The 22,676-nt window shown below is 39.2% G+C and overlaps 2 protein-coding genes across 2 annotated transcripts; one reads left to right on the top strand and one right to left on the bottom strand.

Annotated features, from left to right (window-relative positions):
- The first annotated feature begins 540 nt into the window (after positions 1-540).
- Positions 541-19,893, top strand: LOC5578941 (methionine aminopeptidase 1). Its single transcript, XM_001657179.2, has 4 exons — positions 541-963; positions 18,014-18,602; positions 18,668-18,807; positions 19,480-19,893. The coding sequence occupies exons 1-4, from the start codon at positions 810-812 to the stop codon at positions 19,710-19,712; spliced, it is 1,116 nt and encodes a 371-aa protein (XP_001657229.1). The 5' UTR covers positions 541-809; the 3' UTR covers positions 19,713-19,893.
- Positions 19,806-20,587, bottom strand: LOC5578942 (zinc finger protein 593 homolog). The gene has a single exon (XM_001657181.2). It carries the CDS (start codon positions 20,413-20,415, stop codon positions 19,909-19,911), a length of 507 nt encoding a protein of 168 aa, XP_001657231.1. The 5' UTR covers positions 20,416-20,587; the 3' UTR covers positions 19,806-19,908.
- Between the last annotated feature and the right edge of the window lie 2,089 nt (positions 20,588-22,676).

Raw genomic sequence — 22,676 nt, 5'->3', positions numbered from 1 at the left:
TTTTCATAAGGGGTTCTTATGTATTTCGGTAGTCCATTTGCCTGAGTGTATAAGAACAAAGTAAAAAGTGAGCAGAACCGCGGTTGTTAAAAAAAAAGACACTACACGTTAATGCTTCCAGTGGGCTATTTGCCCTTTGAAGGAAGCACCACACTAGACAACGGACTAGCATGCAACGCCCAGTGGCACAGTCGGAAAACATTCCTCTCGAAAAGTTTTTCGACCTGAGGCGGGAATCGAACCCACACTCCTTAGCACGATGCGGCTAAATGCCTCGGTGACACTACCCGTACGGCTACGAAGCCCACAGTTCCTTTCCTCCAGGGTACGCCGCGTGTCCTTTTGAGAAAACGCGCTAATATTTTGAGCTCTTAAAAGTTTTAGAATGCGTTTGAATAATTTATGAAAAAAATGATGACACCCCTAAACTCTTTTCAATGACCGACCAACTTGCACGCAAGTGTCATTGATGACTTTTCCCTCCCACTGCTGCAGATACAAAAAAAAATGATTAGCGGCTGTCAAACCGCGAGTCCCCGCGACGAAAAGTCAAAACAATCCGCAAAAGTTTGCCTCGCGTGTTGGGTTTACCGCTTTGCTGCTCCCACTTCCCGATTCCGCGCGGACACTTCCTTTCGCACCGGTGTCATCGAATTGGTACTGAAATAAGTGCAATCGCGGCTTGTCTATAAAAAGAATCTACATAGTGTGTGAAGTAGTGTCGACATTTTGTACAAAGTATCCGATCCGGAATTCTGTGCGTTGACCGGTGACCAAAGAGAAAGACGACAACGACCTCCAAATCCAAAATGCAGCACCAGTGCGAGACGGAAAACTGCAAGAACACGGCCACCCTCCAGTGTCCGGTGTGCCTCAAGATGGGCATCCAGGGATCGTACTTTTGCGGTCAGGATTGCTTCAAGAGCTCCTGGAAGGGGCACAAGGTGATTCATCTGCTGGCAAGTGAGTTGTCCATTGTTGATCGAATTTGATGTGATATAATCGAATTAACACCCCGTTTCAGTTTTCGTAGTGTCCGTGGGATATTACAAGGCTGAAGCAAGGCTCTTTTTAAAGATTTGGTCTCTATTTAACCCGTATAGGCCTGAGTGACAGCAAAAATACTGAAACCCTAACCGCTCAGAGAATTCTTAACGGATTCAAATGAGTTTTTGTCAGTTCACTGGCCCACTAGAAATGGCCAGAGGAACTCGGAAATATTTCTGTGGCCGGAGTTATTCCGGTGGGTCACTGGGTCAAGTCGGGTAAAAAAGGGCTATTTTTTGGGACATGCTAAGTTACCTTTATTTTTTTGCAATGACAATCGTTTTAATTTGCATAAATCATTAAGATCTGATATTGAACATTATATATGAAGAGTTAAGTACCGTTTAAAATATACCGGATGTGGCCATACGGACGTAATGTCCGGAAGAACCGGCTATAGAATTGTTGGATACTAAATCGATTCAATTCTCGAAAAGTAGAAATCAAACATAATTGTGCATTAAAATGCGTTCCCATAAGCTTGAAACAGATGTTCAGATACAAATTGTCCATTTTATCGTAAGTTTGAGGCGTCCCGGGACCCGAAAATGGTCATTTGTAGAATTGTGCAAAACTCATAGTTCTCCCATTCAATCGTTTCTCATAAGGTTTACACTGATGCGATTTTCTTAAAATTCCATCATTTAGTAGCCACATTATAACCGATTCCGGAAATTACCTGTGACTTGACTCACCCGACCTGACCCAGTGATCCACACGAATGACTCCGGCCACAGGAATATTTCCGAGTTCCTCTATCCACTTATAGAAAATAGATATGTGTGCCAGTACACTGACAAAAAATCATTTGAATCCATTAAGAATTCGCTGAGTGGTGAGGGTTTTAGAATTTTTGCTTTCACTCAGGCCTATACGGGTTAAAGCAAGTCTCTATTTGTAATGGAAGATCTGAAGTTTTTTTTTAGCCTAAATAGTCTCTGTCACTACAATCTTCCTTTTCCTTGCAGTGAACCCTAGTGCATACTTCTAGAGATTCCAGAGAAACTTTTCTTGTTAGATTCCTCAAGGAATGCTTTAGGAATGCATGTAATAATTTCTCCAGAGATTTTTAATGGAATACTTTTATGAGGAAGGTTAAGCAACAGGAACATTAAAAAAAAAAAGTTACATTTAAGGCATTTACGGGTCATATTGATCCGGATTTGGCAAGCATATTCCAACTCAATTTCAATGTTTTTATACTCAAAAGAATCGTTAGCTTATAAAATACGAATCTGGTCTAAAATTCGTGATTGACCAGGTTTTACCGCTCAGAATTGGCGCCGAACAGATCAAGGTATGGCCATTTTTGGAAGGGCATGTTTTTCACGATAGGGGAGGTGAAATTGATCTGTATTGGTTTCCAAATAGCTACATATGTAGAAGCTTCCTATCTAAACCGAAATCATCTATCACTATCATCAATTTGGAGCACCTATAACTATTTGTTGGCTCGCAGAGACCTCACAGCCATCTGCTGCGCTATTCCAGCCCCACGGTTGATCGTAGGTGATTTCAATTCACACGGTACAGCCTGGGGATCAATGTATGACGACAACCTTTCAACCTTGATATACGACCTATGCGACGACTTCAAATTGACTATTTTAAACACGTATAAAAACCTTCATCTCCTTCAAGTATTTTAGACCTCTCTATCTGTTCGAATTCATCATCATTGGATTGCACGTGTAAAGTAATTCAAGATCCCCATAGTAGTGATCACCTGCCTACCAAAAATTCAATTTCCAATGATTCATGTCAGGCTCGCCAGATCGACGTAGCATACGACCTCACCAAGGTTATTGATTGGGGAAAATATGCTGAAGCGATCTCCGATGGCGAGCAGTCGGTCGATGCTCTACCTCCGTTGGAAGAGTATCAGTTCTTATCCGAGTTAATTATCAACAGTGCTATTGAAGCACAGCGTCGACCAATACCGGGAGCGAAAGTTCGAAGACGGCCACCTACCCCTTGGTGGGATGATGAGTGCACCGCAGTGTATCGGGAAAAGTCCGTCGCGTTCAAAGAATACCGGAAACGCGATTCTCGAGAAAACTATGAGCGCTATACATCTCTTGAACGCAAGTTTGGTAGCCTCGTCAAAGCGAAGAAACGAGGATGTTGGCACAATTTCGTAAACGGGCTTTCTAGGCAAACTTCCATGACAACATCATGGACCGTCGGGAGAAGAATGCGGAACGCGACAGCGGTAAATGTAGACAAAGAACATTCTTCTCGGTGGATCTTCCAGTTCGCCAAGAAAGTGTGTGCTGATTCCGTTCCCGTACACGGAAAGGTTCGCGTGAATTCAACCGAAAAAAACGAAGTTATAGACCCTTTTCGATGCTAGAATTCTCACTTGCTCTCCTTTCATGTAACAATTCTGCACCAGGAATGGATAGGATTAAGTTCAACTTGCTCTAAAACCTCCCAGATGTTGCGAAGAGGCGCTTGTTGAACTTATACAACCAGTTTCTTTAAGGCAACATTGTTCCGGATGATTGGCGACAAGTGAGAGTGATTGCCATCCAAAAGCCCGAAAAACCCGCGTCGGATTACGACTCGTACCGTCCTTTTCTCTCAGATACGCAATTTGGTTTCCGCAGAGGCAAAGGAACGAGCGACTGTCTTGCGCTGCTTTCAACAGAAATCCAACTGGCCTATGCTCAAAAGGAGCAAATGATATCATTTTTTTACATTAAGGGAGCTTTTGATTCATTATGCATTAATGTCCTTTCAGACAAACTCCACCATTGTGGGCTTTCATAATTATAAAACAACTATTTGTACAGTTTGTTGTCTGAGAAACGTATGAGCTCTTCTCACGGTACCTAAAAAACTTCGCGAATAAGTTGCATGGACCTCCCCCAGGGCTCATGCTTAAGCCTCCTTCTTTACAATTTCTATGTCCGAGACATTGATGCTTGTTTCGTGGAAAATTGCTCGCTAAAACAGCTTGCAGATGATGCCGTTGTTTTCGTAACAAGACCAGGGGCGGATGCTTTGCAAAGACCTCTGCAAGATATTCTAGACAATTTGTCTACTTGGGCCTTAAAGCTGGGTATCGAATTCTCCCCGGAGAAAACTGAGTCGGTTGTCTTTTCTAGGAAGCATGTCCCGGCAAAGCTGGGGCTTCAAATTATGGGTAAGGAACTAACTCAAGGTCTTTCACATATGTATCTAGGGTTCTGGTTCGACTCCAAATGCACTTGGGGAAAGCACATTAAGTATCTGTATCAGAAATGCCAACAACGAATTAACTTCATGCGTACACTAACCGGAACATGGTGGGGAGCCCACCCGGACGAACTGATAATGTTATACCGCACAACAATCCTCTCGGTCCTTAAATACGGTAACTTTTGTTTCTAATCCGCCGCGAAAACACACATTCTGAAGCAGCTTGAGCGTATCCAGTATCGCTGTCTTCGAATCGCGGTAGGCTGTATGAACTCGACTCACACAATGAGTTTAGAAGTATTAGCAGGAGTCCTTCCATTATCAGATCGTTTCGCGGAATTGTCGCTCCGGTTCCTCATCCGCTGTGAGGTATTAAACCCATTAGTTATTGATAATTTTGAAAAGCTAATCGAACGAAATCCTCAAACAAAATTCATGACACTGTACTACTGGTACATGAGTCTGGAGATTAACCCTTCTTTGAATGCTCCCAATCGTAGTTGCTTCCCAAATCTCTCCAACTCCACTGTAGGTTTTGATCTGACCATGAGGCGAGAAACCAATGGAATTCCAGATCTGCTCCAATCGGAGTTCATACCACTACCACTAATTTTTGCAAACAAGTTCAACCAGGTCAGCAGCGACAGAATTTCTTTCAACAATTCCTCTCGAATTATCTTCAGAGGCTCTTCCAGAGATTTCGCCAGGATAATCTCCATCGTAATCCCTACAGCTATTTCTCCTGGGATTCCACTAGCATTTTTGCCTCCAGGAAGAACTTATGTTCGCTACCAGATTTTCTAGACCGGTTCCGATAGCGCTCCAGAAATATCTTCAACAATTCGTTCAGGAATTTTGTCCAAGGATTTCTCTTGTAATTTTTACAGGAATTGATACAGAGATTTTTAATTTTTTCAAGGATTATCTCAGCTATTTCTCCAGATTTTCCTCAGTGGTTTATCGAGATTCCTCTTGGAATTATTCCTGAGATTTCATCCAGGATTTTTATCCGGAAATCCCACCAGAAACTAGTGATTATACAAAAAATAACGTTATGACGTCTTATAGTAATTTCCCGATAGTTTCCTTTAGGAATACTCGAAGGAAAATCTTCAGGAAAATCTCGCTACAAGAAATATTCTAAGATTTTTTCCTGGTAATCTTCCAGGGATTCCCCTTGTTTTTTTTTCAGAGATGCGATCTGGGCCTCTAAAAATGTTCCAGGGATTCCTCCAAGAATTCCTACAGAGATTTGCTCATGAGTACCTCCACGGATATCATCAAAAAGAAAAGGAATTCCTCCAAGGTTTCCTCCTTGATGTTTTAGAGATTCCTACAAGAAGTTTTTTTTTATAAATCACTAGATAAGTTCCTAGAGGGATTCATGAAGCAATCCCTAGATGTATCTCTAGAAAAAAAAAATCTAGAGTAATCCCTACAGGAATCCCCGGTTAAATTCCTGGAAGCATCCCTGGAGAAATTCTTGCAGGAGTCTAATGCAGTATTCCCGAGAAAATCTCTAGAAAAATTCCTAAAGAAACTTCTGGAACATCAAATATGCTTTTTGGCTACGCATTCTTCATTTTTTCAATGGCTTTTTCATAATAAAGACTGCTTAGACAAAATCATATTTCATTAAATATGCAGTCGATTTTCTACCAGATCCCTGGATCAATTTCCATAGGAAACCATGTTGAAATTTTTCTGGAGCAATCCTACGAGAAATTTCTAAAGATAAACTGAAAAAATCTCTGCAGGAAACCCTGTAGGGATTTTCCTAGAAAAATCTCTGGAGGAGTTTTTGGAGAAACTCGTGCAGGAACATCTGAAGGACCATCTAAGTTAATTACTGAACAACTCATGGAGGCATCTCTGGAATCCCTGGATATCCTTGAAGGAATCCCGAAAGAGTCACTGTAGTGATTTTCTATGGATAAATCCCTGGAATTATGCTTGGAGGAATCCAAAGAGAAATTTCTGGTGGAATTTTTGTAGAGATTTACTCAATGTAATCCTTGGAGAAAATCTTAGGATAATTTGTGATGAAATTACTGCAGGAATTTATCAGGGTGGCCAGTGAAAAGTCAATTTCGAATTCCCGGTTTTCTCCCGGTTTTTTTCCGGAATTTCAAAAACATTCCCGGTTTCATTATAAGCAAAAAAAAAGTTAATTTCGGGAATTTGTACCATTCCAAACGACTTCAAGTACGAGTTTATTTGGCCATACACCAAAGCATTACTATTAGAGTAAATAAAAGAACGGAAATCAGATTTGTTGCCGCGACTTTTAAATTTCTTTTCAGAAATGCCCAAAACATTTTTTTTTTTCATTGCAGGTGAAATTTTATTTCGAACTGAGCTTGCAGTAAGAAAATTTCTTGGTCAATTCTGTCGCAGAAATTTTACTTTTCTTGATGGGAACGGCAAATTTAACTTAAGCGTGGAATTTATTATTTTTATGAAAATGTTTAGTTTCACTAAAAGTTTGACCACTGCTTACATCTAGCCAACTGAAGAATAAACCATAGTTTTAATTCAAAACAGCCACACAGCCTTGGTAGACTTCAAAAAGAGTTTATAAATTGTCGAAAATTTCGTCCATCATCATGGAAATTCGGTCAGAAATAAAGCATTCGAAACTAATTTAATATATTATATGCCTCAAAAACATAGAAAGTTTTTCTCAATGCAATTATTTCTGACAAAATCACAGATAGTTATAAATCTGGAATGGATTAAAGTTTTATAATATTTTGTTTTATATTATAAAACAAGAAGCGAATATCAAATCTTTTACCATGATCATAGGTTTAAATATTCCAAATATATTCGGAAAGATATTTTTCAAAATTCCTAAGATAAGCTATGTTATATCTATATTTAAATATCAAATTCATAGAAATAATGTTTTTGAAAAGTTAGGTAAACTTTCCTTTCCTGCTTCCTAAAAATGATTGAAATAATATTATCCTAAGGATGCTGTGTATTATGAAATGCCATGAAAAACCACTATTCGCAAGATTTTTCTTCTTTTAATTTTCACTTATTGGCTAATTAATTACTAAATTAACACAAGTCTTCGTTTAGACTATTATGCGGAGAATTAGGTATACCGCCGAGACAGACGAACGGTCGGCGGAATTTTTTTCTGAAGATGACCAAAATAAAGTAGGTTGAAACGTAAAATTTCTATATCGGAAATCATTATCCGTCACTGAAAAATACCAATAAAGTGGAAACGATAAGTACTAGTATGCAAAATTTTCCCGGCGTTAATTGATATTCCCGTATATTTCCCGGTTTTCTCCCGGTGATTTGTGATTCCCGGCTTTTTCCCGGTTTTCCCGATTTTCCGGTGCGCTGGTCACCATGATTCATGGAAGAATCGCTGGAGGAATTTTAAGAGGAACTCTTCTAGAATTCCCCGGAGGATTTTTGAAGGCCAAGTACGAATCCCTGAAGAAATTCCTGGGGAACATCTGGAGGAATCCTATGAGTAAGTCATGTAACGATTTCCTGGTGGTAATTCTGAGAGAATTCCATGAGGAAATTATTGAAGAATCCCTTGAGGCATTCGAGAGTTGTTGAACACCTGGAGCCATTTCTTGAATACCTGAAGAATCCTTAGAGGTATCCCATAAAGAATCGCTGTAGATATTTTATTGGTGGAATCAGTAGATATATCCCTGAAAAAAAAAACTTCTGTAGAGATTTTTCTGCAGGAATCCCTGGAATAATCCTTGTAGGAATCTATGGAGAAATTTCTGGTGGAACACCAGGAGACATCTCTGGAGAAATTCCTGGGGAATCCATAGAGAATTATCTGGAGAAATCTCTGGAGAATTATGTAGAGAAATCTTTTGAATAAGTCATGTACAGATTTTCCTGGTGGTAACTCTGGGAGAATTCATAGAAGAGATTCTTGAGAAATCCCTTGAAGAATTCGTGAGTTGTTGAACACCTGGAGAAATGTCTGATGAAATCCCCGGAGGAATTCCTGGTAGAATCCCAGGAGTGACGTGTTGAGGAGTCCTGGACGAAGTCCCTGGCGAAATTCTTAGGATAATTTCTGATGAAATAAAATCAGTTATAATAGGGTTTCAATGCTAGTAATGGACCCCTTAGTAGCTGAAATTCATTCTAGACGCTTTTCCGCAATGATATCTCAGACGCATATACGTTTTGTGGAGTCTAACAACAAATTCAATGTCTTTACTTCATAGTACGTCTATGAAACATACAAAATCATTCGATTTTTCCAGCGAAATATGCATTTGAAAAACTGTTGTCCGAATGCCTATTATGGACCCTCCCGGGGTCCATAATAGGATTGTTTACAAATTTGACGTTGCGTATTATGGACCCTCCATTTGATTCCCATGTAATCCGGCTCGCTGCCGACGAGCCTATTATGGACCCACCTGGAAATGCGAATTATGGACCCTCTTGTGTGGTTTCATTTATCAAACTGTTCAAATATCTGTATTTATGCGTCTCAAACCAAATATTTTGCCTGAAACTGGTGACTAACAATGTAATCGAAGTTCCCCCGGTGGATTTTCATAGGAATAATGTTGCTTTGAGTGTTAATTTTATGTTTTTCTGTAGGCGGTCCATAATACGCAAAGGGTCCATAACCGGCATCGACTCCCTAGTTATAATAACAGGCTGTTTCAAATTTGTTCAATTTTAAAACATTATTATTACACAATTTGTTATGAAAAGTTAAAAGCAATTGCTTTTACATGTGCGCTTTTATTCATGACAAATTTCAACGAGTGGCCAAAACATGGTCCAGGACTGCTAAGATTATCTCAGGTGTTTTTTTCATGAAATTCTGCAAATTTTGATACGTAGCATGGCTGTGTTCTACGGATATTAGTAATTGGCCACATTACCGGATTCTCTGGAACCTCTAGATGCTCTAGACCCTATTATATGGCCATCGAGTGGTTAAAACATGGCCCAGGACAGCTTAGATTGCCTTAGGTATTTTTTCACGAAATTCTGCAAATTTTGATATGTCACATGGCATAGCTTTATGAAAAGTGTAAATTGACCATACAACCCTGACCTCCAGAACATCCGTAAAGTATTATACGGCCGCCAAACAGCTAAAATATGGTCCAGAACTACTTGGTATGTCGCACGGCTGGGCTCTACGGAAACTGCAAATTGCAAAATTGGTCTCCGAGTTCTAATCCGCGGTCAACGGGCAATTATGACTTCCTTGGATATTTGATAGTGTCATTGGTTTCAGTTCTGACCAGAAAGGGCTACAAATTCAGCTATTTGGAAACAAAAAATGCATAAGGACTGTTCATTTTATAAAGTGGACACCTTGTGCATGCTGTATCTTTCTTATTAATCAATGAAATTTCAATCGTTTTTTTGCACATCGTTCGACTAGTATTGTACAATGTTGTGATAATAAAAATTCTCCAAAATAATTTAATTTCACACGATTATGGAACAACGATTAGATCGGTCGATTTTTTGAGGTTATCAAAATCAATGATTGTAAGAAATTGGCTGGAAAATTCGATAATTTATATTTTCTATTTTCAAAAAAGGCTTGTTCTTCGAAAGCATCATCAATCAGAAGCCTGATGGAAAAAAATCAAGTTATTTTTGGAGCAACAATTTTACAGATATAATAAAATCAATTTTCCCGTATATTTTTAAAGACATTTTTTTTAAATTTGATGGGAATTGATATGAGTAGAATTTTTTGTGTAAAAGTACGTCCTGACGGAAGTCCTAATATAGTATTAATATGAAAAATAACACAATTGTTTTATTCTTAGAAGACCTATCAAAGTACATTGACAATCATCAAAATTGGCAACACTGCTGTAATAAAATCGATTTTATTTTCCACATATTATTTTCATAATATGTTATTCTGAGATTACCAATTGAAAAATTCGGAGAAAACTGTTTACAATGTGCTGTAGATCGATAAATATGCGTACATGATTTTAAAAGTATGAGACTTTTTAGTAAAACTACCATAAACAGTAAAATTTATACTTAAGACTGTAGTTTAATCTCACGTGTCGTCTGTCGTGCAAGGAATGCCCTTCAAAAAATGACTAAATCTAGATTCGTTTGGCGCCGATTCTAAGCCTTGTCGCCTGGTCAATCTTAGTTTCCAGCTCGGATTTGTAAAATTAATGAGTTGACGATTCTTTTGAGTATAAAAACTTTGGAGTTTGGCTGTAAATGACCTGAATGCCATAAATGTAACGTTCAGAAACGTCGTAGAATTTATTTTTTTATATAGTTTTCATGAAAAAACGAAAAGTCAGAAAATGTCAGAGCGCTAGGTGGCTCCGTTAAAACGTTACAAAGGCCCAAATGTCAGATTCGGGTCATATTGACCCGAATGCAACAGGAAGGTTAAAATTAAAAACAAATGTTTTCCACGTCGTGCCAATAGCACATACATTGAATCACTCTAAACCAGATGGGCAGGTCCGCGGGCCAAATCGCAGATACAATTTCGTGAAGCCGGGCTTATTTTTAAATGCACAAATATTTGCATGAATTTAGAAAGGTAAATGAAGCACTTTTTTTTTGAGTATTCAAAAAACACATCCAGCATACTGTTCCCAGAATATTTTGAAAAATTGACCCCATAATGTCTGGAGTCCACGGCTACAAAGCAAAGCCATGCTGAAGGTGTCTGGGTTCGATTCCCGGTCGGTCTAGGATCTTTTCGTAATGGAAATTTCCTTGACTTCCCTGGGCATAAAGTATCATCGTACCTGCCACACGATATACGAATGCAAAAATGGCAACTTTGGCAAAGAAAGCTATCGGTTAATAACTGTAGAAGTGCTCATAAGAACACTACGCTGAGAAGCAGGCTCTGTCCCAGTGAGGACGTGATGCCAAGAAGAAGAAGAAGAAGATCGCAGGCTTGTGACGGGCCAGTCCTAGTTTCATAGACTTTATTTATTCCTCAACTATGGAGATAGAGTGCGCTGCTGTCAACTTTACTTCCTCCATTTTTTTTTAATTAATTTCTTTATTAGTATCATTCCAAACATTACATTCATTTCTTATATCTAGGTGTTCTGTGTTATTGGACAACACTATCATCCTAATTTGGTAAAACAAATTTAAGATTTAATTAACATTTTGTTAACAACATATTACATTTCATTTGCCGTAGCAGTTCAGATTTTTTACAGGTGAGTTGATTACACCTGCTTATAAGAGAGAAAAAAAAAACAGTTTTTAATATACTGAACCTAACTTAACCTAAACATATAACGCATTAATCGTGGCAATAGAAGATTGTAACGATTTTTGCCTGAAATTATTAATTATTTTATTTGACATTTGTACCAATGTTTCAACATTGGATATTCTATGTAACTCATTGGTACAATACCAGGGAGGAAGCTTCAGATGTGATTTTTGAAAGTTAAATTCTTATCTAGCATGAGTCCTAGATACTTAACTTCATCTGACCAATTTATTGGAACCCCTCTCATCGTGACAACATGTCTACTTGAAGGTTTCAAATAAAGAGCTTTTGGTTTATGTGGGAATATTATTAGTTGAGTTTTGGAAGCATTAGGAGAAATCTTCCATTTTTGCAAGTATGAAGAAAAAATATCCAAACTTTTTTGCAATCGACTACAGATGACACGCAGGCTTCGTCCTTTGGCGGAGAGGCCTGTGTCATCCGCAAACAAAGATTTTTGACATCCCTGAGGTAACTCAGGTAAGTCAGATGTGAAAATATTGTATAATATTGGTCCCAAAATTCTGCCTTGGGGAACACCAGCTCTTACAGGAAGTCTTTCAGATCTGGAGTTCTGATAATTAACCTGAAGTGTACGATTTGACAGATAACTTTGAATTATTCTAACAATGTATGTTGGAAAATTAAAGTTTTTAAATTTTACAATCAAACCTTCATGCCAAACACTGTCGAATGCTGTTTCTATGTCTAGAAGAGCAAGACCAGTAGAATAGCCTTCAGATTTGTTGGAACGGATCAAATTTATTACACGTAAAAGTTGATGAGTGGTCGAATGTCCATGGCGGAATCCGAACTATTCATTGGCAAAAATTGAATTTTCGTTGATGTGGGCCATCATTCTGTTCAAAATAACCTTTTCAAAAAGTTTACTGATGGAGGAAAGCAAACTAATTGGACGATAGCTAGAAGCTTCTGCAGGATTTTTGTCTGGTTTTAAAATTGGAACAACCTTAGCATTTTTCCATTTGTCAGGAAAATATGCTAATTGAAAACATTTGTTAAATATATCAACCAAAAATGATAAGCTACTTTCTGGAAGTTTCTGTGTAGAAAATTCCATCATCGCCAGGAGCTTTCATATTTTTGATTTTTTTAATAATAGTTCTCACTTCTTCCAAATCAGTCTCCCAGGCATTTTCGAAAACGTTCTCTTGATTGAGAATATTTTCGAAGTCCTGAGTAACTTGATTTTTAATTGGACTAGTAAGTCCTAAATTAAAATTGTGCGCACTTTCAAACTGCATAGCAAGTTTTTGAGCTTTTTCACAATTAGTTAGTAATAATTTGTTTTCCTCTTTCAATGCCGGTATTGGCTTCTGAGGTTTTTTCAAAATTTTAGATAATTTCCAAAAGGGCTTAGAGCTAGGGTCCAATTGAGAAATCTTATTTTCAAAATTTTTGTTTCTTAATTGAGCAAAACGTTTCTTGATTTCTTTCTGCAAATCCAGCCATATAATTTTCATAGCAGGATCACGAGTGCGTTGAAATTGCCTTCTCCTCACGTTTTTAAGGGCGCTGCCATAGTAAACGCGTCGAGCGATGCGTGCGCGTGTGCGAGCCCGCAAAGCAGAATATCAACAACAGGAAATCCTTTGATCGCATCGCGTTCGCGGACGCGGACGCGTTACTATGGCCGCACCGTAAGACGGATCAAGAGTTTAAGATCATCGTCTATAATCACGGATTCAAATTTTACTTCACATTTTGGAATTGCAATGCTCCTGGCTTCAGCAATGGAATTTGTTAAAGTTCCCTGGCCACGATCACAGGGTTTGACGGTGCCAAAGTAGAAGGTGCACCATAATAATACCCGCCTGTGAAACATATCACCTTCCCAATACTTTGGCACACCTCTAACGGTTCATGATTTATCATGAAACGGCTGCATTCAGGCGGAGGATCTGTTAATATGTTTCGGCATATTATCAGGTCCTCTTCGAACGGAGGGACCGCCAGGGCTCATTAGTTACTTATAAACCAGTGCTGGTTGTTGATGGTTCAGTTCGTTTACCACGAGCTGTAGCATCCTTTGTACAAATCAGTAATGGTTGTTAAGTTTCGAAGCTAACGTGTGATCAATCGTTTTATAATGCAACATAAGAATGGGTGTTTGGTGGAACTGCGCGTAACACTTGTTGTTATTAAGTTTAGTGATTGTGTTGGTGCTAATAGTGTGTTTATAATAAAATCTATGGTGAATGAAAATTTGAAAATGAAATTGGAAGTGATTCTGATAGTTTTGTTAGAAATATAATAATGATGATGTATAATGATGTGAACTCTACTAATTTTATAAAGGCTATAATACATTTTGCAATCATTTCTCTGAATATAAACATTATTGCCTAGTTCTTCGAACATGAATGATAAAAGTGTTAATAATGACAGCGAGTGCAGAAAAATGGATCGGAGTGATTTTGTTTTACTGTAACTTTGTTGATAGTGCTAAATTGTAGTTTGAATAGTAATGACTCTACAGCAACAAAAAAATGAAACATTTAAATTGAATATCTTTTAATTACTTAGTAATACTAACAGATGGTAAATGCTAATAACAATAAATTTATATGAAAATGGTGTGATGTGAAAAGTGATACAATGGAAAGTATATCTGAAGTGTATTACGAAAGTTGATGAGTGATAATCAGTGATAAACGTGATAGTGTCGAAAATAAAAGTGACGATAGTGAGTGATGAAATGAAATGGGGAATGAGGACCTTTTAATAAAACTATTTCGTTCTTCACTTTAACCACTCTAGTAGCATTTCAGGCCTTATCATAGTTTGATAGTAGTCTAAAGTACTAGACTGCAAAACTACGGTAAGGGCTGATTGCTGCTAGGGTACACAGTGACCATTTGAGCAACATTGCTTAGGAACGTCTGTGTGATGAGCGCAATAGAGGCTTATAAAAGCAAATGCTGGGAAGGAGCTTAGGGCAGATTAAGAGTGCCAGTACTACCCCTATCGCTACCGAAAAAAAAAACATTTTGGAATTGCAATGCTTCTGGCTTCAGCAATGGAATTTGTTAAAGTTTCAAGAGCATTGTCAATATCAAGTTTTGTTTGTAAGGGAATATTAACATCAAGATTAGAGTCAATAAATGTTTCATATATATTCCAGTCAGCTCGAAAATAATTGAAAGTGGAGCTGATAGGATTGAGAATCGCTTCTTGGGATATTTGAAATGTAACAGGGACATGATCAGAATCAAAATCAGCATGAGTAATCAGTTGGCTACAAAGATGACTAGAGTCGGTTAAGACCAAGTCAATCGTAGATGGGTTTCTAGAAGAGGAAAAACATGTAGGGTTATCAGGGTATTGAATTGAGAAATATCCTGAAGAGCACTCATCAAATAAAATTCTGCCGTTGGAATTACTTTGAGAATTATTCCATGACCGATGTTTGGCATTAAAGTCACCAATGACAAATAGTTTTTATTTATAGCGAGTCAATTTTCGCAAGTCAGTTTTGAGCAAATTAATTTGCTGTCCAGAGCATTGAAAAGGCAAATAGGCAGCTATGAAAGTATATTTACCAAACTGTGTTTCAACAGAAACACCTAATGTTTCAAAAACTTTAGTTTCAAATGACGAAAACAGTTGATGTTTTATACGCTACACGCAAAAAATTGTGCGGTAAGAACTACTATTTTAGGGGGTTAACTTAAGCGCTCGCACCGGCAATTTTCAGCAGACCAGAAATGCGCTTGATTTTACCATGTTTGTAGTCGAAATCAGATTGTTGTAAATTATTTCTGTCAAATGTACCAGTTATATGGTGGGATGTACCGTAAACATAGTAAATAAGTCTAAAATTACATGGTAGTTTCAAGAATGGGCGTAGTCAGCTACAATAGTAATTATTACCACAGATTTTTTTCCCGTGTATGAATGATGATTGCAACTCCCCCACATGCCCCATCAAGTCGATCATTACGATAAACAAAAAAGTTAGGATCTCTTTTGAGTTTAGATCCAGGTTTTAAATACGTTTCGGTCATAACTGCTATATGCACGTTATTAACCGTAAGAAAATTAAACAGCTCGTACTCTTTACCATTCAGAGAACGAGCATTCCAATTTGAAATATTTAAATTAAAATTTGGATCCATTAGAGAAACGTAATCCAATAACAATTTGATTTGTAAATTTCACACCAACTTGGACTGCTTCAGTCATAGTGGGGGCTTTGAACATTGCATCAATCATTAGATTCAATTGTTCAGTTAGAAAATTAAAATCTGAGGTAGACATGTCACTTGAAGTGGGTACATTATCTGATGATTTCCCATTAGAATTTTTGGTAGACGAAGAAGCGGAGTTACCTGTGGCGGTAGGGTTTTTTTTCATTTGATTTAAACATCGATAAACTACGATATCGGCAAAGGATTTTCCGTGGGTAGATACATTCGAAATTGAAAGATTCGAACGGCTACCCGACGGATTAAAATTAGTTTGTGAATGAGCATGATTATGATCTTCCTGATGGGTATGATTCATGATCAAGCGATCGTTAACTGAAAAATGAGCATTGTTCGATACTCTACCAGGCAAATTCCGGAAACGACCGTTATCGTAACGGATATTATCTTTCATCTGCCTGGCACGAGCCTCAATGACTATTGCGCGAAGGGCAAGACCAATAATTGGACTTTTTTTCAATTCTATTTATTTGGCAGGCCCAAACGCGCGTAGGCTTTACGGGGCCGAATAGCTTATTTTTTTTGTTAATATTTACAGAGGTATTGGAATCGCAATCACCCTGCAATCCTTGAATAGCTTTTCTTCTCCTTCCCTCGCTTAGTTGACAGCCTCCGCTTGTAGGTACTATCGCCGCAATGTGATGGATTTTACTACTGGATTTAGTGACGTCACTATTTGCGCTGAATAAGAACAGCGGGAGAATGAAAGAGAGAACTAGTGGCACGCATCAATCATCTGCGCCACCTTAGTAAAATCCATCACATTGCTATCGCCGCACTCGTATGGAGAGGATGAACTGTCGTCGTTCACATCGTCGTCGTCGTCATTGTTGACCGAGTTCAACTGCTGTTCTTGGTCCGTAGGTACGATTTTTGTGCAAGGTTCGTTTTCAACAGGCGCTCGTTTGTCTCTAGGTGGTACTGATTTGGTAGATTGCTCGGTCGATTGTTTGTTGTTGATTGGGGGAAAATCAGCGTCGCTGAATTTATGTTCGTTTGACGATGATGTGGTTGGGGTTAATGAAATGCTTATGTTTTTAGAAGCATTTTCTTCTAAACATTTTTGTCCAGGATGCGCAGGTTTGGAGCACCACCTACACGTCATAATTTGGTTAGGATGGCGAACAGTAGCAATTTCGTTGTTGATCGTTATGAACGACGGAATGAATTGCTTCAGCCTCATCTGTAGCACTCGCACACCGTTGTAAATGCCAGGAAAGTAGTTCTTCCATCGCTTGTTCTGGATGGAGATGACATCGCCATACCTTATCATGTGTTCCCCGACTGTTGCGTGGAGCATGGAAGGAGGTAAATCACACACACGAACTGTTACCGCCTCACTATCCAAATAAACGGGGATCTTGAACGGCTTATCATTGCACATAAAAACACGTTTAATGTTGTGTGTGTTTTCATATTGCAATGCAGTGTCGTGATCCTTCATCTGGATGTAAACACAATTGCGGGTATTGTGTAATTGAATACACTTAACATCCGCGAGATTTAGCTTGATTGCGTTCTCCAGAAATTGCTCGACTGTTGCGACATCAGGTCGCACTGGTAGAACGCTAAAATCTACTACTAGAGTGTTTTTTCGAACACAATTCATTTTACCGCCGGAATGAACTAAATAAAATTCTTGAGAAAGCCCTTTCCGACCAATGCCAGATTGGGTTCTCTTTTTCATAATGATTACTTGGACTGGGGAAAATCCAAGTAAATCATTTATTCCATTTTTGATCTCTTCAGGTGATTTATAGTCACTTGAGAGACCTTTCAAGACAACTTTGAACAAACGTTCAGTTTTGTCGTCATAAGTAAAAAAATTGTGCTTCTTCTCTTCAAGATGTCTGAGAAGAAGTTCGCGATCTTTAAGAGTTTCCGGCAAAACGCGACAGTCTCCTTTCTTTGCTATTTGGAAGGAAACCTTGATTCCCATGATGGAGTTTAAGATCTCCTGCCTAAATCCCCCAAATTCGGAACAACTGACCACGATAGGCGGCACTCTTTGCTTCCTCACTTGAATTAAAGAGCCTGGACTAGAGGCTGCTTCGATTTGGTGTTCGGAAAATTTGTCTAGAGCATCGAACTGATAGCTCATTTCGATACAATTATTCATTTCACCAGGGTGATGTCATCGGTGAAGCCAACAATCTTAACACCCTTTGGGGAACGTGTCTTTGAAGTAGGCCTTCTGATACCTGATATCTGAGTTGTTCATTTTTTGATCGAGTTCGAATTGATATAATCTAATTAACACCCCGTTTTTTTCTCGTTGTATCCGTGCTTTTTTCAGAGGGCAAGGAGGACAAGAATGTGTACAATCCGTGGCCTTACTATACATTCACCGGAAAGTTGCGTCCCTTCCCGCAGTCGGAGAAGAGACCGGTCCCGGAGAGGATTCCCCGTCCGGATTATGCCGACCACAAGGAGGGCCGTTCCAAGTCGGAAGAATCGCTGCGCGGAAACACCACGATCAAAATCTTGGACGACGAGGAGAAGGAAGGAATGCGTGTTGCGTGCCGTCTGGGGCGGGAAGTGCTGGACGAGGCTGCGCGCGTCTGCGATGTCGGAGTGACCACCGACGAAATCGATCGGATCGTTCACGAAGCCTGTATCGAGCGAGAATGCTATCCCAGTCCGCTGAACTACTACAACTTCCCGAAGTCGTGCTGCACGTCGGTAAACGAGGTGATTTGCCACGGCATTCCGGATATGCGTCCGCTCGAGGACGGGGACCTCTGCAACGTCGATGTGACCGTTTATCACCGAGGCTTCCACGGGGATTTGAATGAAACGTTCTTCGTCGGAAACGTCAAGGAGCAGCACAAGAAGCTGGTGCAGGTCACCCATGAGGCGCTGATGAAGGCGATTGCCATTGTGAAGTAAGGGTTTGGTGAGGGCTTGGGGTTGAGATTTGAATGTTAATTGTCTTGGTTTTTGATTTTAGGCCTGGCGAGCGGTATCGCGAAATTGGAAACGTTATTCAGAAGCATGTGCATGCTCATGGATTCAGCGTGGTGAAGAGCTACTGCGGACACGGCATCCATAGACTGTTCCACACTGCCCCCAATGTGCCACATTATGCTAGTGAGTATGGGGGATGGGACGAGAATGGGTAACACTTGTTAAATAAAACTTCAGAACATTCTGTTCTTCTGGACTTGTGGTTCAGGTATGGAGCTACATGCTCTCATCTCAATTATGCGATTTTCCCTCTTTAAGGGACCCATTCCCCTGTTTCCTGTTTGGACTCTCGCGGGACTGTTTTTTTTCAGGCGTGAGGTCTCTAAAACTTTTATTTTTAAGACAGTCAGTCGCTGAAAGATTTTGTCCATCTTTTTTCCAATATTCATTAAAATTTATTACTGTTTGTACTGAAGAAACTCTAAAATAATTTTTACAGTTGTTCTCAGAAGAACTTTTGAATCAATTCTCAATGCATTTCATTAGTAATCTGCAGAGAAAAATTTCTCAGAAAAAGAATTCTTAACGGAATTTATCGAGTAATTAATAGAATTTCCAGAATATCCAAGAGTAATGTCTAATGATGTATCAAAATGAACAAGATGAATTTTGCAACAAGTTCTTGGATAGTCTTGGAGTTGGTTCATGAAAACAAACTTTGGCAGTACCCGTGAAACAAATCAAAGAAGAATTATGAGTGTAATTCCTAAAAGACTCAAGTCCGTCTTAGTTTGTTTCATGACGATACATACGCTAGCCCGACTAATTAAAATCTTCCCACTTTCCCACCCACAGAAAACAACGCCGTCGGCGTGATGAAACCGGGCCACTGCTTCACCATCGAGCCGATGATTTCGGAGGGATCGTGGCGGGACGTGTCCTGGCCGGACGACTGGACCGCCGTCACCGCCGACGGCCTCTTCTCGGCCCAATTCGAACAGACGCTGCTGGTCACGGAAACCGGCTGCGACATCCTCACCCTGCGGAGGAATTCCAACGGCCAGCCCCACTTCATGGACAAGCTCTAAGAGGGTCACCATCATCATCATCGTTAGTCACCATTGTCAACGTTGTGCTTTCTTTTAGTCCTACCAATGGAAGCAATTGGGAATTGTCCCCCGTTTAACTGTTTTGCGATGCTTTTTGTAAGCACTTTTGTAATATACAGAAAAAGAAATGATTATTAAAACTAACATACCTGAACCGAAATCAAGCTTATATTAATCAAGTGGCCGGTGCCTTCAAACCATCCAACAACTGCTTAAACTTCCCGTCGTATTTCGGCGCCTTGGACAGATTCTGCTTGGCCGGTTTTTCCTCCTCGATCACCACATCGACCTTCACTCGTTTCCCCTCCGCGTACTCCTGCTTCGAAGGTTGCGTCTCCATCTTCCGCTTCTGCGGTTGGACAAAACTTCCCTGGCCAGCGGCGCGCAACGAATCCTCAACCGTGTACGGTTCTACTTCCAGAGCCTTCAGTCGCCGTTTGTGAACCTTGGTCCGGAAGTGATCCTGCAGAGCCCGATCGTTGATGTAGTAGGTGGCACAGTGGATGCAGTAGAACTGAGCGAATCCCGGTTTTTCCAAATCGACGTCCTGGTTCAGGAGCTGGTCCGAACCGGTCTGCAGATCCTTATCGATAAGATCCAGGTCCCTCTTACGGCTTCTCAAGCGCCACCGGCGACGCAAGTGCGTATCGCCACTGTGCATTTTCTTACGAGCGTATGGCATTTTGAATGAGCGCTATGCTTACCCGGAACGGTTGTAAAAGTTAGCACTTTTTTCCAAATAGGAAATACGGGATTATTCCGAAAGAACAGAAAAACACTCGCAAGAGAAGGCACGTTGCTGTGGTGCGGAATTTTATAAAAGCTTGTTTTGAAAATATTACTTTGACAGTAGCTGCTCCCTGTGGCTGAAAATGGAAGGAAATCTGTTTTACTCCTGCGACTGAATTTGTAATCAAGATGATTAAATATGGTTGAGATTATTTGATAGGGGCACCTGGGGTAATATGCACCACTTAAGCAAGTTGTACCGAAATGAACACTAAACATGTATGTATGGACCTATGCACGAGTTAACTATTTGATGTTTGAGCGGTGCCATGTTATTTACGTGACCATGGCAACGAGTGAATTCGGCACCGCTCAAACGTCAAACTAGTGAACTCGTGCATTGCTCTATGGACCGATGCACGAGTTCACTAATTTGACGTTTGAGCGGTGCCGAATTCACTCGTTGTCATGGTCACGTATATAACACGGCACCGCTCAAACGTCAAATAGTGAACTCGTGCATAGGTCCATGGAAAATTCTGAAAAATTCAGCTCATTTGGTCGTTCCATGAGCTGGCGCATTTGAATTAAAGTTAATATGGGATTTTCAGCTCAAACATATGAGCAACAGCACATCATCTACTGTTTGGTTCAGGAAAATTGATGATCGCGTTCAATTGGACCCAGAATGTCAAAAACACTACTTGATGTAATAGCGAAGAATATTGTAGAAGATTGTACCATGATCAAAATTGATAAAGTTGGTGTTTTTACCATCTGAAGTATATCATGCAATACTGCTTGTATTTCTTCAACATAGCTTGGAGGTAGCCACTGTAGAGACACCAAAACACGTCTGATTTCAATGGTGTTCTAAATAACAATCTTTTATTCCAAACCTCTTATGTCACTCTCAACATCCATGGCCTACTCTTAACAGTACGATACTACATCTCTCCTTTTTTCTATAATTTTAAAATAATTCAATCTAATGCATAGACCTGAGATTATAAACTAGAGAGTAAGGTGAACTTTTTTTCTTTGATATAAAACTTATTACGGATGTTTGATGGTACGACCGTGTTGAGCAAATCATCCACGAGGTCTTCATTCTTGTACTGTTGTTGTCTCTATGCTATTGTAAGTATCCCGCTACACGATCTCTTGTCCCTAAATAAAAGGAAATCAATTAGTAAAAACATATCATCAATATTTACAGTATCGATACGTCATCATTTATACTTAGCTTCATTCAGATACCTTTCTCTCCTCTTTAATCGCTAAATGATGTGCCCTTTTTTTCAATCATTACCGATTGAACTTTTGTTTCCATTGAAATAAACATTTTCTTGCCCATTTTTCATTCTTGAAAATCGTTTGTCGTATAACAGTATTTTCCAAAATTTCTTCAAATATTTCGCACCTAAACTACGAGAAATGTATAAAACATATAAAATTAAAATTTAAACACATTTTATGTAAAGTTTCCTTTTGCATTTTTTTTTCATGTTCCCTTTTTTATGGAAAATTTAGATGTACTTATCGTACATTTTATATCTCATGAACAACAGGACAGCCAGAAGGACTGACATGAATCTTAGTCTGCAGACTGAATCTTTGTATTTCCTTTGCATAACTTTACAAATTTCTATTTTTCCAAGAAATTGACCAAATGATACGTTTTCAAGTTCTTTTCCAGAAATGGATCAGAATTATTTAATTCTCTTCATTTCTTAAGGAGAAGTAGACCAGAATCATCAAAAATGTTCTCTTTACTCTCTGCTAGTGGACTAATAGTGAATTGGAAATTCGGTATTATTTTCCTTTATATATTTTATTATGACTATTTCGAATCGCTCCACTTCTATGTTTTTTTCACAGAAACGGACCAGGATTTTTTTCCTCTTCGTTTCAAATGGAGAAGTTTTCCATGTTCTCTCGAACATTTTTTTTCAAGAAACGGACCGGATGATATGTGTTATTCCTACTGTATAGATTTTAACAGGACCGAATTTTCACATTCTCCCTACGTTCTTTTTCCAGAAATGGACCAGGATTATCTTTTCCTCTTCATTTCTTATGGACAAGTAGACCAGAATCATTCTAGATGTTCTCTTTACTCTCTACATATTGACTAAGAGCGGGCCGGACGATTTATGTTATTCCTTCATTTCTTTCTAGAAATGGACCGAATTTTTCATAAACTCCCTACGT

This window comes from Aedes aegypti, chromosome 1 (genome assembly GCF_002204515.2).
Source record: "Aedes aegypti strain LVP_AGWG chromosome 1, AaegL5.0 Primary Assembly, whole genome shotgun sequence".
NCBI classification, from domain to species: domain Eukaryota; kingdom Metazoa; phylum Arthropoda; class Insecta; order Diptera; family Culicidae; genus Aedes; species Aedes aegypti.
Note: the sequence above shows the minus strand (reverse complement) of the source record. Positions and strands in the feature narration are given on the sequence as shown.